The 16,015-nt window shown below is 60.1% G+C and overlaps 1 protein-coding gene across 1 annotated transcript; it reads right to left on the bottom strand.

The window, feature by feature from the left end:
* Positions 1-3,559: 3,559 nt before the first annotated feature.
* LOC117759334 lies at positions 3,560-8,498 on the bottom strand. The gene is made up of 12 exons (XM_034581401.1): positions 8,422-8,498; positions 7,001-7,537; positions 6,757-6,917; positions 6,354-6,431; positions 6,063-6,262; positions 5,525-5,967; positions 5,113-5,434; positions 4,788-5,012; positions 4,194-4,719; positions 3,895-4,110; positions 3,718-3,820; positions 3,560-3,578 (listed from the first exon to the last, which is right to left on the bottom strand). Exons 1-12 carry the CDS (start codon positions 8,496-8,498, stop codon positions 3,560-3,562), a joined length of 2,907 nt encoding a protein of 968 aa, XP_034437292.1.
* Between the last annotated feature and the right edge of the window lie 7,517 nt (positions 8,499-16,015).

The following is a 16,015-nucleotide window of genomic DNA, read 5'->3' on the forward strand; positions in this document are numbered from 1 at the left end:
CGGGCCGACCGCCGGATGTCAACACGGGAGAGCGGCCTCTCCCTAACACGCCCTCCCTCCATCTCTCCCTCAGCATCAGCATCCCTGACGGCAGAGAAACCGTTATTCGACTGCAGACGTATAAAGCACCAATAAACACATGGAGGAGATATATTAAGCCCTTATGTTCAACTCTGTGATGGGCATAGATAAAGCACAATATTAACCTGTAGATATTATAGATTATATATATATATATAGATATTTATATTTATGTATGTATAGTAGCATAAACTAATACAGCTGTAATGCAACTACATCCCTTGCACCTACATTTTACTGGAGGCTGTATGATGACAAATGAGCAGTCTGAGAAGAGTGTAAAGAAATAAGTGTTTTTATTGCTAAACAATAAACATAAAAACAAGAACGCCAACAACACACACACGGAAGCTCTGGTGTCGTCGTCGTCGTCATCGTCATCGGCGTCATTCTCCCTCTCCCTCTCCTTCTCCTTCTCCCTCTCCTTCTCCTTCTCCCTCTCCTTCTCCTTCTCCCTCTCCTTCTCCCTCTCCTTCTCCTGCTCCTTCTCCTGCTCCAGGTCCTTGCCTTTGCAGCCTTCTCTCCCTCCGCGCCTTCTTTGCCTCCTGCGCTTCCTCCTGAATAACGAGAGACAGTGAGTGAGTGGGAGAAACACAGGATATGAGGAACAGACAGAAAGGAACAAGGCAAATACTCAAACACACCTCCTTCTCCCTGGTCCGATGCCGCGCCTGCCACAGGTCCAGGCTAATGCCGTCCCGCATGGCACAGTAGGACACCTTTCCTGTGCGCAGGTTCAGCTGGCTGTGGCCATAGTCTTTGACGGCAGGATGGCCACAGCGCTGGCAGATGCGCACTTTGGACACCTTCCGGGGCTTCCCCTGTCCCTCCTCTTCCTCCCGCTCGTGTGCCTTTTTCAGCCGCCACATGGTGGTTCGCGGGATACGCACGGCGTCCGCACGCGTATGCAGCCACTCCTGCGGAGTCTTCCCGCCGGGCCCTTCCGCGGTCGAGCAGTAAAAGTCCCCGCCGTAGAAGGCGTGGCCCGTGTCCAGGCGGCGGAGATCGCCGCAGATTTCGCAGTGTCGCTGCGGATGCAGGTTCTCGCTACCCTCGGCCTCGGACAGGATTTTCTGGTCTTTCTCTGCCCTCTTCTGCCTCCGGTACAGAGTGCACCGAGTGGGACGCTTGCGCTTCCTGTCCGCGGTGGAGGAACACGAGGGCTCAGAGGGGGAGGGGGAGTCCGACGACGACTCCGACGACGACTCCGACGACGACGACTCCGACGACGACTCCGACGACGACTCCGGCGACCACGACGACTCCGACGACGACGACGACAATGACTTCTTCATGCTGCACAGGAAGGGTGAAACAAAAGCAAAGTCAAGGAACAGTACAGTGAGACAGACGGACGGACGGACGGACAGAGAGAGACACTCACGTTGCAAGCACAAGTGGTCGACTGCAGTTGTTTGCCGTCGACCTGCTGTCCTTGTAGCAGCGGCAGCAGTGGCCGGGCAGCTTCCTCTGATCTGATTGGCTGGCTCTCCCCCCCCCCGATTGTCACAAAGACGTCTGATGGCTCGTTCCGGAAATGTCCCCCTGCAGTTCACACCTGGGGCCAGGTGTGTTGGACCCGAGGCTCGTGGTTGGCTGGCTGTGCGCGCATGCATGCATGCGTGCGGGTGTGTCTGTCTGAGAGAGATACACAAAGACAGACATTTCCATTTCAATGGGTTGACCTTTACTGAGCGACAAAGGATTGAATGTCCCCTACTCTCACGACCTGCCTGTCCTTTCTGGCGTGATCACGTGTTTTTGGAATAGGAACAACTGTGGTTACACGCATTGGTTACACACACTGTCTATCATTTCATTGCTATTTCATACTCACAAAGTGCGCCGCCTACCGCCTTCCCCGCTGGCTGGGTGGTGGCGGCTGACTGGAGGGGTTCTGGGCAGCTTCAGCCTGCAGACAAGGACATGATCAACACGGTTAACGAATGACAATGAGGTGGGAAGCGTGTCAGGCGCCGTGCACGGCAGCAGGCCAACTGACCTGTTTTCTCTCCTTCTCTGCCTGCTCCTCTGCCCTTTTCTCCGCCAGCCAGTCGTCGACCGAGCGGCCCTCGGCACGGGAGCAGAAGTGCAGCGCTCTGTAGCGACTGTGGCCGTACTCCCGTGTCTTTGGCTGGCCACAGCGCTTGCAGGTAAAATGTTCGCAGCGCTTTCGGGTCTTGGTAGGAAGGCCCATCTCCCTGGCCCGCCGCTGCTCTTCCTCCCGGACCTTCCTCTGCCAGGCGGTGGATCTGGGCACGGCGGCGGGTGGGGCGGGGGCAGCAGAGGCAGCAGAGGTGGAGGCGGCGTGGGCAGCCGAGGTGGAGGCCACGGCGCCGTGGCCGGCCGAGGTGGAGGCGACGCCGGCGCGGGCGGCCGACGTGGAGGCGCCGGTGGGGACGGCAGACGTGGAGGCGCCCCCGTGGGCGACCGACGTGGAGGCTACGGCGCGGGCTGCAGAGGCGTGGGCTGCGGAGGCGGCGAGGATGTTAAAGAGTGGCGGTGCCAGGGGCCCTCTGCGTGTGACAGCCTGGCCAGACGCGTCCTCTGGGAGGGAGAGCGCGAGAGGCCGGTCAGGCTGCAGAGGCTCCTGCAGCAGAGCCCTGGCTGGAGGAAGCGGTTCTGCTGCCGTCTGCTGCGCGCTGGGCCCCGGCATCCCCTGGCACACCGTGTCCACCATCGTCCGCTTGCTCCTTTTGTGGTGCCTGACGGAAGGGAACAGAATGATATTGATGACGAGCGTCTTCCTTCCAGTATGCACATTCCACACATTGCAGGGAAAAGGCCGCCCGCTCACCACAGCAGCAGGGTCCGTTGGTTGACCTCGAGGAGTTGGATGGGGGCTGCTCTGGACAGCTCGCGACTGCTGTAATAGCTTTCCCGGATTCGCGAGTAGTCCCTCCTGACAGCACCCCAGCGGTTCACCCGGACCCCGGCGAGGGTACGGCCCTCCTGGTGTACGCTGCACAGCTCCAAGAAGATGGCCTCCATCAACCTGCTGGCATCCGGGAACTGTGCAGCACCCGCGCCCTGCCCGAGATACGAACTGCGCGCGCGCACGCACGCACGCACGCAGAGGGGTTAGCACCATACATGATAAAAAAAGGAGAAGAATATGACCGAAACGACTGTAAAGCGCATTTACCGCGTCACGCTGTCCACGCCGGGCGTGTGGGTGGTCTTGGAGCTGCGGGTCTTGAAGCGGCCCTTGGTCAGCCGCTTCTGGTGGCGCGGGGGGAAGGAGATAGGGGCCTTGTCCCGGTCTGACAGCTTCTGCCAGAGACCACCTATCTGCCTAACCTGCTCCTGCGTGACGTACAGGTGCTCGCGCAGCTCCACCAACGCCTGGGCCAGATGGACGGCGTGCTGGTAGCCGCCGTGTCCGTCTGGGCCAAGTACGTCCTGCAACAGACAGAGGTCAAGCATTTAATAGACGCGCCGCAGCATATGGCCCCTCCCTCGGCTGACTTGACTAGGCTTACCTCCTCCTCCTCCTCCTCCACCACCACCACAACGGCCGGGCGATGAGGCGTGTCACGCAATATGGCGTGTATCCCGGGCAGCTCCTCTTGGAAGCCCTCATCGTCGTCCTCCTCCTCCTCGTCCTCGTCCTCCTCCTCCTCGTCGTCGTCCCACTCTTCTTCCATCCCGTCTGCCACGTCGGGATCACGGGCCATTGCTTCGCGCAGAGCGCCGTCGCCTGTCTGGGAGTACAGGTACTCGACCCCGATGAGCTCCCCTGAGTTAAACAGAAAAGAAGAGAAATGTGGATTCTGGGCCCCTCAGCGCATTACACCTACGTTATGTGCATACCTGTGTACTCCCCAGGCTGTGTGAAATTCTCCACCAACGTCTTCCCCATGAATTTTTGGCTCAGCCTGCGGACGCCGCTCAGCAGCTGGGCGCTGTAGCAGCGTGCGGTGGAGCGCCGGGGCTCACCCGCCACTGCAGCGCGGGCGCGGTCTTCATTCCACCTCACCAGGCCCTCCAGCAGGTAGACCTGGAAGTGGAGGGCGTTGGCAGACGTGCCTGTGAGGGGAGGGAGACAGACGTTAGTCACTCACTCACTCGCTCAGTCAGTCGTGCCGGCTCATTCTGACAAACACACTCACCCGGAATGAAACGGCACAGGTGGAGGTGGAATGACTCCAGGGAAGTGGACCCGCGGGCGCAGCGGTAGACGGGGAGCACCACGCCGCCCCGGGTCAACTCCCCCTTCTTGGCATACAGCTCCACTCCCGGCGGGTCCTGTATGCAGCGGAGATGGCGACGCTGCGTGCTCCAGATGTCCTCCATCTTGGGCCGGTCGATGAGAGGGACACCCATGTTGTTGGTGGCCTCCCACATGGTATCCAGCAGCTCCTGAATGAGACGCTCCGTCTCCTCTGCGCCCCTGGTGCGTCGGCGGCAGTGACGGGCCAGCTCTCTGGACGTGGGATCCAGGCGGGACTGCTTGGCCTCTTGCAGGCGGGTCACGTCGCCGCCGTCCCACTCAAAGATGGCAAACGAGAGCCGAGACATGAATACGCCGTACAGCGGGTGGCTGTCGGTGGTCACGCCCCTGGCGAAGCGACGCATCAGATGCCACACGTCCAGGTGCACCACCAGCTGCTCCCACTCGCCGAACATTGCCGCCGTCTGACGAGAATGAGAAAGTGATCAGTCGCGTGCCTTGTTGTCGTTGTTGCTGCTGCTGTGTGATGTACCTTGCAGCGTCCGACTGTGGAACAGCAGTCCCGGTCCACGTACAGGACCCGAGGAGGGGCCTTGCCGGCTGCGCTGTAACGCCGCATCAGGCCCGCCGCCATGGGCAACAGCCCGTCCCCCTCGGACTCGGTGAGCACGGACATGAGCACCTGCCCGTGCTCGTTGCCCACGTTTGACACCCAGGCGGCCGTCCCGGCAGCCTCGCCCGCCAGCTTCTTTGTCATCTGCAAAGGAGAACCAGAGTCACGTGTGTTTCTCACTCGCCATGTAGTCGCTCATGTCTTTATTTATGCTGTGTGTGTATATTTGCATTCACAAGCCTGCCTTCTTGGTGGAGTCCATTTTCAGGATGTCCCCAAAGACGGACGTGACCCTGGCTTTGGTCTCCTCCAGACGTCCGAGGGCCTCCCTGGCGTACACGGAAATAAGCCAGGGCACGTTGGGGACTGCCTGCATCGGCGGCACCGTCACCAGCCGCGGAGGCACGCCGGGCACGTGGAGCTGCTCGTGGACCGACAGGTAGCGCAGGGTCCGCACCAGCCAGTCCTTGGTGTGCTGCTCCACCAGAGCGGCACGGAGGCGAGACGCGCTGTTGCCCAGAGTGCGCGCCTTCATCATCCCCACCACCCTCTTGTCGCAAGACAACCTGCAAAGGCACAAGAGGGGACTACTGTCAGCTGAGAAACACAAACACACACACACACACACACAGACAGGCTTTAACAGTGCAGCTTACTTGTATGTCAGGACAGCGGGGAACAGAGCCTGGTGAGCCAGGTCCAGCTGACCAACGATGTCTTGGGCCCAGGCAGCGTACTTCCGCTTACAGGAACCGCCACATTCCAGGTACTCTGTGCCCATGTAGTACCATCCGTCGATGTCCAGCACGCGACGGACGGTCCTGTAGAGGCCCGCGCCGGTCAGTTGCCGCCCGCAGTTGGGGCACGCCAGCTTGTAGGCCCACATCTTGTAGGGCGCCCACAGGAAGAAGCGGCAGTGGAAGAAGGCCTGGGCAGAGGGGATCTGCGTGTACAGGAGCCGGGCTCCTGGAGGGGCCCACCAGAGGCGCAGCTTGCTGGTGAGGACGGGCTGCTTGCCCGGGCCGCTGGTGAACAGAGCCTGGCCCACCCAGTTTTGCTGTTCCAGCGGCAGCGTCTGCCTCCAGCCCTTGGGCAGAAGCTGCACAGACAATATAGAGACATATCCAGATTAAAGTCAAGCCGCAGACGATGTTGACAAACACGCACTAGTCTGCACACGTGTCGCGCGTTTACCTGTGCGCTGGTGACCAGCAGCGGGGGATGACGCTCATCCGGTGCAGCGGCCACAGGGCGGTGGACCGCAGGCACCAGGGGTACAGCCCGGGAGGGTCCAGGCAGGGAGGGTCCAGGCCGGGAGGGTCCAGCCAGGGAGGGTCCAGCCCTGGTGGGTCCAGCCCTGGTGGGTCCAGCCCGGGTGGGTCCAGGCTGGGAAACTGTAAAATACACACTCAAGTTGTCACACTGACATACATAGATAGATATATATATATAGTACCAACGATGTTTACAGTCAAAAACACTCACGCAGAGTGTCAACCTCCATGGCAGCGGCGAGGACGACGTCGTCAGGCAACTCTGACGTAGGGGCCGCAGATGCCGCACCTGCGTTTGTGCAGAGGAGGAAAAATGAATGTGCCTCTTGATATGTGAACACACTACGCATTAGCTACAGACAGATTGACAGACATACAGGCAGGCAGGCAGACAGGCAGACAGACAGACAGACAGACAGGCTGACAGGCAGGCAGACAGGCTATCAGGCAGGCAGGCAGGCAGGCAGGCAGGCAGGCAGGCAGGCAGGCTGTCAGGCAGGCAGGCAGTCAGTCAGTCAGGCAGTGGGCCAGGCAGGCAGGCAGGCAGGCAGGCTGTGAGGCAGGCAGACAGGCGGTCAGGCAGGCAGGCAGGCAGGCTGGCGGGCAGGCCTTACTCGGTGCAGGCCGTGAAGATCTCTGCTGAGCTGGAGGAGGAGGAGCAGCAGCCGATGGCCCTGCTGCTCGCCCCTCTTTGTCCCGGCCCAGTATGTAGACCTTTGCAGTGTGCATCAGCGACCCCACGTTCACCTCCTTTTTGCGTAGCCACTGCAAGTAGCTGCAGACAGGAAAAGGAACAAAGTCGCATGTCAACACCTGTCACATCCAATCGTCAACTGCACCTGCGGACGCAATACTTACGTTTGAGAGTCGGTGCTGGTGGCCTCGTACATGGCTCGGAGCGACATGTGGGCGTGCGCTCCGAACCCCACCAACGCCTGGTCCATGCACCGCACGGACACAGACCCCTCACGCATCCGACGCCACTGGATCAACTGCCCCATCTCCGGGAACAGTTTAGCGTAAGAGGCCAGGGCGTCTTTATGCACGCCGAGAGGCGACTGGGAGGTGTCCCCGGCTTCCCTCTCCTGCATGTGGGACACCAGGATCCCACAGGCGTAGCCCACGTCGTGGCTGAGGAGCCACTTGAACGTTTGACCCCGGTACTGGCCAAACTGGAGCTGGCTCTCGCTGTACACCAGCTGCCAGCACGCGGGGTCTCCTCCGGCCTGGAGGATGCGGGCCTTGGCCTCCTCCCTCACCAACTCTGGTCTCTTGACCGCACATGCCACGGTGGCCCTGCGGTTGGCTGTGGAGACCGCCAGCGCAGCAGCTGAGGCCTTGAGGGTCAGCGTGTTGCTGGAAGGCAAGACACGGAAAGTGGGACGGTATTCCATTCTGAAAAGACATTAAGCAGACAAGCAGCAACGTTAGACAGGCACAAAAGACAGTAGCAGCACACAAAACAGTCAAACACAAAAGCATAGGAAAACAACCAGTCCATACTCTACAGTACATGCAAGTGTATTGGCATCACACAGACATGTGATGATGATGATGATGCTGATGATGATAATAAAACAGTACAGTAGCAGGATGTTACATGACGCTGGGTTAAACGGCACACTGTACACGGACAACATCGCCGGGGAAAGAGGCACTTTCCCCGGCGGAAAATGGCCGTTTGAGTCCGCGACGACATCAGCGGTGTGAAGGCACATTCTGCCCCGGGGCAACACACCCCTTTCCCCGGCGGGAAAGAACGTCGCGCCGGCGAGCACATCAGCGTACTATACGGACACTATTCGCCGTGCAAAACGACATTTTCCCCGCAGGAAAAGTACATCCACCCCGCGACGCCATCAGCGCACTTTACCAACATTACTCGCCGTGGAAAACAACCTTTTCCCCGGCGGACAAAGTACATCTACCCCGCGACGATGGCAGCGTGGTGACGTTAGCTTACGCGACGGACATTATTCACCGTGAAAAACTACCTTGTCCCGGCGGAAAAGTACATGGCGACGGAGCCGATAGCAGCGTTGTGAAGTCACAATGTACACCCGTGAAACACAGCCTGTTCCCGGGGGGAAAACGGCGGAACACGGCGGTGACATGACCATGACCTTACTGTCCATGCCTCATTTAACCGTGACGCACGACAGAAACAGGCAACCGGCAGGAAAAAAGAACATTAAACATGCACATGGATCGCTACTTACATCTCTCGCTTGGTTGTTTCACTTTATTCTCCCGTTAGGTGTGTCTCGTAGGAAGTTCACCGGCAGAATGACAGGGCCTCCCGCCCCACACTCTGGAGGGCGGCAGCCAGCCAATCCGAGAGCAGCGGTTCTAACATTCCGGCCAATGAAACGTTGCGAGAATTCGGCCATCTCCGAAAATTAAGGACACGCGGAGGTGGGGCTTCGAAGGACTCTAGGACTCGAAGCAGAGTACATCCCGACCCGCTGGGCGCAAAGACTGGCACGGGATGTGCGAGGTGGAGGCCCCGGCGCCCGGGGGGCGGGCCGAGCGGCCAGGCGGCCGCAGAGTACTTTTCGGGGACGCACTGTGGAGCCCTTTTGGTCATTGTCGCTCTCGGTGTATTTTTCCCGAATATCACCTTTGGAGAATGGAACGCAACGTCCAAAGGGGGGGGCCGTCGCCGGCTCACCGCGTCACGCGGCGCAGAGGCACCGCGTCACGCAGGTCACAGGGCTCCTACGCAAATGAGCCACGCGGGCCGACCGCCGGATGTCAACACGGGAGAGCGGCCTCTCCCTAACACGCCCTCCCTCCATCTCTCCCTCAGCATCAGCATCCCTGACGGCAGAGAAACCGTTATTCGACTGCAGACGTATAAAGCACCAATAAACACATGGAGGAGATATATTAAGCCCTTATGTTCAACTCTGTGATGGGCATAGATAAAGCACAATATTAACCTGTAGATATTATAGATTATATATATATATATAGATATTTATATTTATGTATGTATAGTAGCATAAACTAATACAGCTGTAATGCAACTACATCCCTTGCACCTACATTTTACTGGAGGCTGTATGATGACAAATGAGCAGTCTGAGAAGAGTGTAAAGAAATAAGTGTTTTTATTGCTAAACAATAAACATAAAAACAAGAACGCCAACAACACACACACGGAAGCTCTGGTGTCGTCGTCGTCGTCATCGTCATCGGCGTCATTCTCCCTCTCCCTCTCCTTCTCCTTCTCCCTCTCCTTCTCCTTCTCCCTCTCCTTCTCCTTCTCCCTCTCCTTCTCCCTCTCCTTCTCCTGCTCCTTCTCCTGCTCCAGGTCCTTGCCTTTGCAGCCTTCTCTCCCTCCGCGCCTTCTTTGCCTCCTGCGCTTCCTCCTGAATAACGAGAGACAGTGAGTGAGTGGGAGAAACACAGGATATGAGGAACAGACAGAAAGGAACAAGGCAAATACTCAAACACACCTCCTTCTCCCTGGTCCGATGCCGCGCCTGCCACAGGTCCAGGCTAATGCCGTCCCGCATGGCACAGTAGGACACCTTTCCTGTGCGCAGGTTCAGCTGGCTGTGGCCATAGTCTTTGACGGCAGGATGGCCACAGCGCTGGCAGATGCGCACTTTGGACACCTTCCGGGGCTTCCCCTGTCCCTCCTCTTCCTCCCGCTCGTGTGCCTTTTTCAGCCGCCACATGGTGGTTCGCGGGATACGCACGGCGTCCGCACGCGTATGCAGCCACTCCTGCGGAGTCTTCCCGCCGGGCCCTTCCGCGGTCGAGCAGTAAAAGTCCCCGCCGTAGAAGGCGTGGCCCGTGTCCAGGCGGCGGAGATCGCCGCAGATTTCGCAGTGTCGCTGCGGATGCAGGTTCTCGCTACCCTCGGCCTCGGACAGGATTTTCTGGTCTTTCTCTGCCCTCTTCTGCCTCCGGTACAGAGTGCACCGAGTGGGACGCTTGCGCTTCCTGTCCGCGGTGGAGGAACACGAGGGCTCAGAGGGGGAGGGGGAGTCCGACGACGACTCCGACGACGACTCCGACGACGACGACTCCGACGACGACTCCGACGACGACTCCGGCGACCACGACGACTCCGACGACGACGACGACAATGACTTCTTCATGCTGCACAGGAAGGGTGAAACAAAAGCAAAGTCAAGGAACAGTACAGTGAGACAGACGGACGGACGGACGGACAGAGAGAGACACTCACGTTGCAAGCACAAGTGGTCGACTGCAGTTGTTTGCCGTCGACCTGCTGTCCTTGTAGCAGCGGCAGCAGTGGCCGGGCAGCTTCCTCTGATCTGATTGGCTGGCTCTCCCCCCCCCCGATTGTCACAAAGACGTCTGATGGCTCGTTCCGGAAATGTCCCCCTGCAGTTCACACCTGGGGCCAGGTGTGTTGGACCCGAGGCTCGTGGTTGGCTGGCTGTGCGCGCATGCATGCATGCGTGCGGGTGTGTCTGTCTGAGAGAGATACACAAAGACAGACATTTCCATTTCAATGGGTTGACCTTTACTGAGCGACAAAGGATTGAATGTCCCCTACTCTCACGACCTGCCTGTCCTTTCTGGCGTGATCACGTGTTTTTGGAATAGGAACAACTGTGGTTACACGCATTGGTTACACACACTGTCTATCATTTCATTGCTATTTCATACTCACAAAGTGCGCCGCCTACCGCCTTCCCCGCTGGCTGGGTGGTGGCGGCTGACTGGAGGGGTTCTGGGCAGCTTCAGCCTGCAGACAAGGACATGATCAACACGGTTAACGAATGACAATGAGGTGGGAAGCGTGTCAGGCGCCGTGCACGGCAGCAGGCCAACTGACCTGTTTTCTCTCCTTCTCTGCCTGCTCCTCTGCCCTTTTCTCCGCCAGCCAGTCGTCGACCGAGCGGCCCTCGGCACGGGAGCAGAAGTGCAGCGCTCTGTAGCGACTGTGGCCGTACTCCCGTGTCTTTGGCTGGCCACAGCGCTTGCAGGTAAAATGTTCGCAGCGCTTTCGGGTCTTGGTAGGAAGGCCCATCTCCCTGGCCCGCCGCTGCTCTTCCTCCCGGACCTTCCTCTGCCAGGCGGTGGATCTGGGCACGGCGGCGGGTGGGGCGGGGGCAGCAGAGGCAGCAGAGGTGGAGGCGGCGTGGGCAGCCGAGGTGGAGGCCACGGCGCCGTGGCCGGCCGAGGTGGAGGCGACGCCGGCGCGGGCGGCCGACGTGGAGGCGCCGGTGGGGACGGCAGACGTGGAGGCGCCCCCGTGGGCGACCGACGTGGAGGCTACGGCGCGGGCTGCAGAGGCGTGGGCTGCGGAGGCGGCGAGGATGTTAAAGAGTGGCGGTGCCAGGGGCCCTCTGCGTGTGACAGCCTGGCCAGACGCGTCCTCTGGGAGGGAGAGCGCGAGAGGCCGGTCAGGCTGCAGAGGCTCCTGCAGCAGAGCCCTGGCTGGAGGAAGCGGTTCTGCTGCCGTCTGCTGCGCGCTGGGCCCCGGCATCCCCTGGCACACCGTGTCCACCATCGTCCGCTTGCTCCTTTTGTGGTGCCTGACGGAAGGGAACAGAATGATATTGATGACGAGCGTCTTCCTTCCAGTATGCACATTCCACACATTGCAGGGAAAAGGCCGCCCGCTCACCACAGCAGCAGGGTCCGTTGGTTGACCTCGAGGAGTTGGATGGGGGCTGCTCTGGACAGCTCGCGACTGCTGTAATAGCTTTCCCGGATTCGCGAGTAGTCCCTCCTGACAGCACCCCAGCGGTTCACCCGGACCCCGGCGAGGGTACGGCCCTCCTGGTGTACGCTGCACAGCTCCAAGAAGATGGCCTCCATCAACCTGCTGGCATCCGGGAACTGTGCAGCACCCGCGCCCTGCCCGAGATACGAACTGCGCGCGCGCACGCACGCACGCACGCAGAGGGGTTAGCACCATACATGATAAAAAAAGGAGAAGAATATGACCGAAACGACTGTAAAGCGCATTTACCGCGTCACGCTGTCCACGCCGGGCGTGTGGGTGGTCTTGGAGCTGCGGGTCTTGAAGCGGCCCTTGGTCAGCCGCTTCTGGTGGCGCGGGGGGAAGGAGATAGGGGCCTTGTCCCGGTCTGACAGCTTCTGCCAGAGACCACCTATCTGCCTAACCTGCTCCTGCGTGACGTACAGGTGCTCGCGCAGCTCCACCAACGCCTGGGCCAGATGGACGGCGTGCTGGTAGCCGCCGTGTCCGTCTGGGCCAAGTACGTCCTGCAACAGACAGAGGTCAAGCATTTAATAGACGCGCCGCAGCATATGGCCCCTCCCTCGGCTGACTTGACTAGGCTTACCTCCTCCTCCTCCTCCTCCTCCACCACCACCACAACGGCCGGGCGATGAGGCGTGTCACGCAATATGGCGTGTATCCCGGGCAGCTCCTCTTGGAAGCCCTCATCGTCGTCCTCCTCCTCCTCGTCCTCGTCCTCCTCCTCCTCGTCGTCGTCCCACTCTTCTTCCATCCCGTCTGCCACGTCGGGATCACGGGCCATTGCTTCGCGCAGAGCGCCGTCGCCTGTCTGGGAGTACAGGTACTCGACCCCGATGAGCTCCCCTGAGTTAAACAGAAAAGAAGAGAAATGTGGATTCTGGGCCCCTCAGCGCATTACACCTACGTTATGTGCATACCTGTGTACTCCCCAGGCTGTGTGAAATTCTCCACCAACGTCTTCCCCATGAATTTTTGGCTCAGCCTGCGGACGCCGCTCAGCAGCTGGGCGCTGTAGCAGCGTGCGGTGGAGCGCCGGGGCTCACCCGCCACTGCAGCGCGGGCGCGGTCTTCATTCCACCTCACCAGGCCCTCCAGCAGGTAGACCTGGAAGTGGAGGGCGTTGGCAGACGTGCCTGTGAGGGGAGGGAGACAGACGTTAGTCACTCACTCACTCGCTCAGTCAGTCGTGCCGGCTCATTCTGACAAACACACTCACCCGGAATGAAACGGCACAGGTGGAGGTGGAATGACTCCAGGGAAGTGGACCCGCGGGCGCAGCGGTAGACGGGGAGCACCACGCCGCCCCGGGTCAACTCCCCCTTCTTGGCATACAGCTCCACTCCCGGCGGGTCCTGTATGCAGCGGAGATGGCGACGCTGCGTGCTCCAGATGTCCTCCATCTTGGGCCGGTCGATGAGAGGGACGCCCATGTTGTCGGTGGCCTCCCACATGGTGTCCAGCAGCTCCTGAATGAGACGCGCCGTCTCCTCCTCGCCCCTGGTGCGTCGGCGGCAGTGACGGGCCAGCTCTCTGGACGTGGGATCCTGGCGGGACTGCTTGGCCTCTTGCAGGCGGGTCACGTCGCCGCCGTCCCACTCAAAGATGGCAAACGAGAGGCGAGACATAAATACGCCGTACAGCGGGTGGCTGTCGGTGGTCACGCCCCTGGCGAAGCGACGCATCAGATGCCACACGTCCAGGCGCACCACCAGCTGCTCCCACTCGCCGAACATTGCCGCCGTCTGACGAGAATGAGAAAGTGATCAGTCGCGTGCCTTGTTGTCGTTGTTGCTGCTGCTGTGTGATGTACCTTGCAGCGTCCGACTGTGGAACAGCAGTCCCGGTCCACGTACAGGACCCGAGGAGGGGCCTTGCCGGCTGCGCTGTAACGCCGCATCAGGCCCGCCGCCATGGGCAACAGCCCGTCCCCCTCGGACTCGGTGAGCACGGACATGAGCACCTGCCCGTGCTCGTTGCCCACGTTTGACACCCAGGCGGCCGTCCCGGCAGCCTCGCCCGCCAGCTTCTTTGTCATCTGCAAAGGAGAACCAGAGTCACGTGTGTTTCTCACTCGCCATGTAGTCGCTCATGTCTTTATTTATGCTGTGTGTGTATATTTGCATTCACAAGCCTGCCTTCTTGGTGGAGTCCATTTTCAGGATGTCCCCAAAGACGGACGTGACCCTGGCTTTGGTCTCCTCCAGACGTCCGAGGGCCTCCCTGGCGTACACGGAAATAAGCCAGGGCACGTTGGGGACTGCCTGCATCGGCGGCACCGTCACCAGCCGCGGAGGCCACGCCAGGGCACGTGGAGCTGCTCGTGGACCGACAGGTAGCGCAGGGTCCGCACCAGCCAGTCCTTGGTGTGCTGCTCCACCAGAGCGGCACGGAGGCGAGACGCGCTGTTGCCCAAAGTGCGCGCCTTCATCATCCCCACGACCCTCTTGTCGCAAGACAACCTGCAAAGGCGCAAGAGGGGACTACTGTCAGCTGAGAAACACAAACACACACACACACACACACACACAGGCTTTAACAGTGCAGCTTACTTGTATGTCAGGACAGCTGGGAACTGAGCCTGGTGAGCCAGGTCCAGCTGACCAACGATGTCTTGGGCCCAGGCTGCGTACTTCCGCTTGCAGGAACCGCCGCATTCCAGGTACTCTGTGCCCATGTAGTACCATCCGTCGATGTCCAGCACGCGACAGACGGTCCTGTAGAGCCCGGCCCCGGTCAGTTGCCGCCCGCAGTTGGGGCACGCCAGCTTGTAGGCCCACATCCTGTAGGGCGCCCACAGGAAGAAGCGGCAGTGGAAGAAGGTGTGGGCAGAGGGGATCTGAGTGTACAGGAGCCGGGCTCCTGGAGGGGTCCACCAGAGGCGCAGCTTGCTGGTGAGGACGGGCTGCTTGCCCAGGCCGCTGGTGAACAGAGCCTGGCCCACCCTGTTTTGCTGTTCCACCGGCAGCGTCTGCCTCCAGCCCTTGGGCAGAAGCTGCACAGACAATATAGAGACATATCCAGATTAAAGTCAAGCCGCAGACGATGTTGACAAACACGCACTAGTCTGCACACGTGTCGCGCGTTTACCTGTGCGCTGGTGACCAGCAGCGGGGGATGACGCTCATCCGGTGCAGCGGCCACAGGGTGGTGGACCGCAGGCACCAGGGGTACAGCCCGGGAGGGTCCAGGCAGGGAGGGTCCAGGCCGGGAGGGTCCAGCCAGGGAGGGTCCAGCCCTGGTGGGTCCAGCCCTGGTGGGTCCAGCCCGGGTGGGTCCAGGCTGGGAAACTGTAAAATACACACTCAAGTTGTCACACTGACATACATAGATAGATATATATATATAGTACCAACGATGTTTACAGTCAAAAACACTCACGCAGAGTGTCAACCTCCATGGCAGCGGCGAAGACGACGTCGTCAGGCAACTCTGACGTAGGGGCCGCAGATGCCGCACCTGCGTTTGTGCAGTGGAGGAAAAATGCATGTGCCTTTTGATATGTGAACACACTACGCATTAGCTACAGACAGATTGACAGACATACAGGCAGGCAGGCGGGCGGGCAGGCAGGCATGCATGCAGGCAGGCAGGCAGACAGACAGGCTGACAGGCAGGCAGACAGGCTATCAGGCAGGCAGGCAGGCAGGCAGGCAGGCAGGCAGGCAGGCAGGCTGTCAGGCAGGCAGGCAGTCAGTCAGTCAGGCAGTGGGCCAGGCAGGCAGGCAGGCAGGCAGGCTGTGAGGCAGGCAGACAGGCGGTCAGGCAGGCAGGCAGGCAGGCTGGCGGGCAGGCCTTACTCGGTGCAGGCCGTGATGATCTCTGCTGAGCTGGAGGAGGAGGAGCAGCAGCCGATGGCCCTGCTGCTTGCCCCTCTTTGTCCCGGCCCAGTATGTAGACCTTTGCAGTGTGCATCAGCGACCCCACGTTCACCTCCTTTGTGCGTAGCCACTGCACGTAGCTGCAGACAGGAAAAGGAACAAAGTCGCATGTCAACACCTGTCACATCCAATCGTCAACTGCACCTGCGGACGCAATACTTACGTTTGAGAGTCGGTGCTGGTGGCCTCGTACATGGCTCGGAGCGACATGTGGGCGTGCGCTCCGAACCCCACCAACGCCTGGTCCATGGCCCGCACGGACACAGACCCCTCACGCAT

Source organism: Hippoglossus hippoglossus, chromosome 3, assembly GCF_009819705.1.
Source record: "Hippoglossus hippoglossus isolate fHipHip1 chromosome 3, fHipHip1.pri, whole genome shotgun sequence".
NCBI lineage: Eukaryota > Metazoa > Chordata > Actinopteri > Pleuronectiformes > Pleuronectidae > Hippoglossus > Hippoglossus hippoglossus.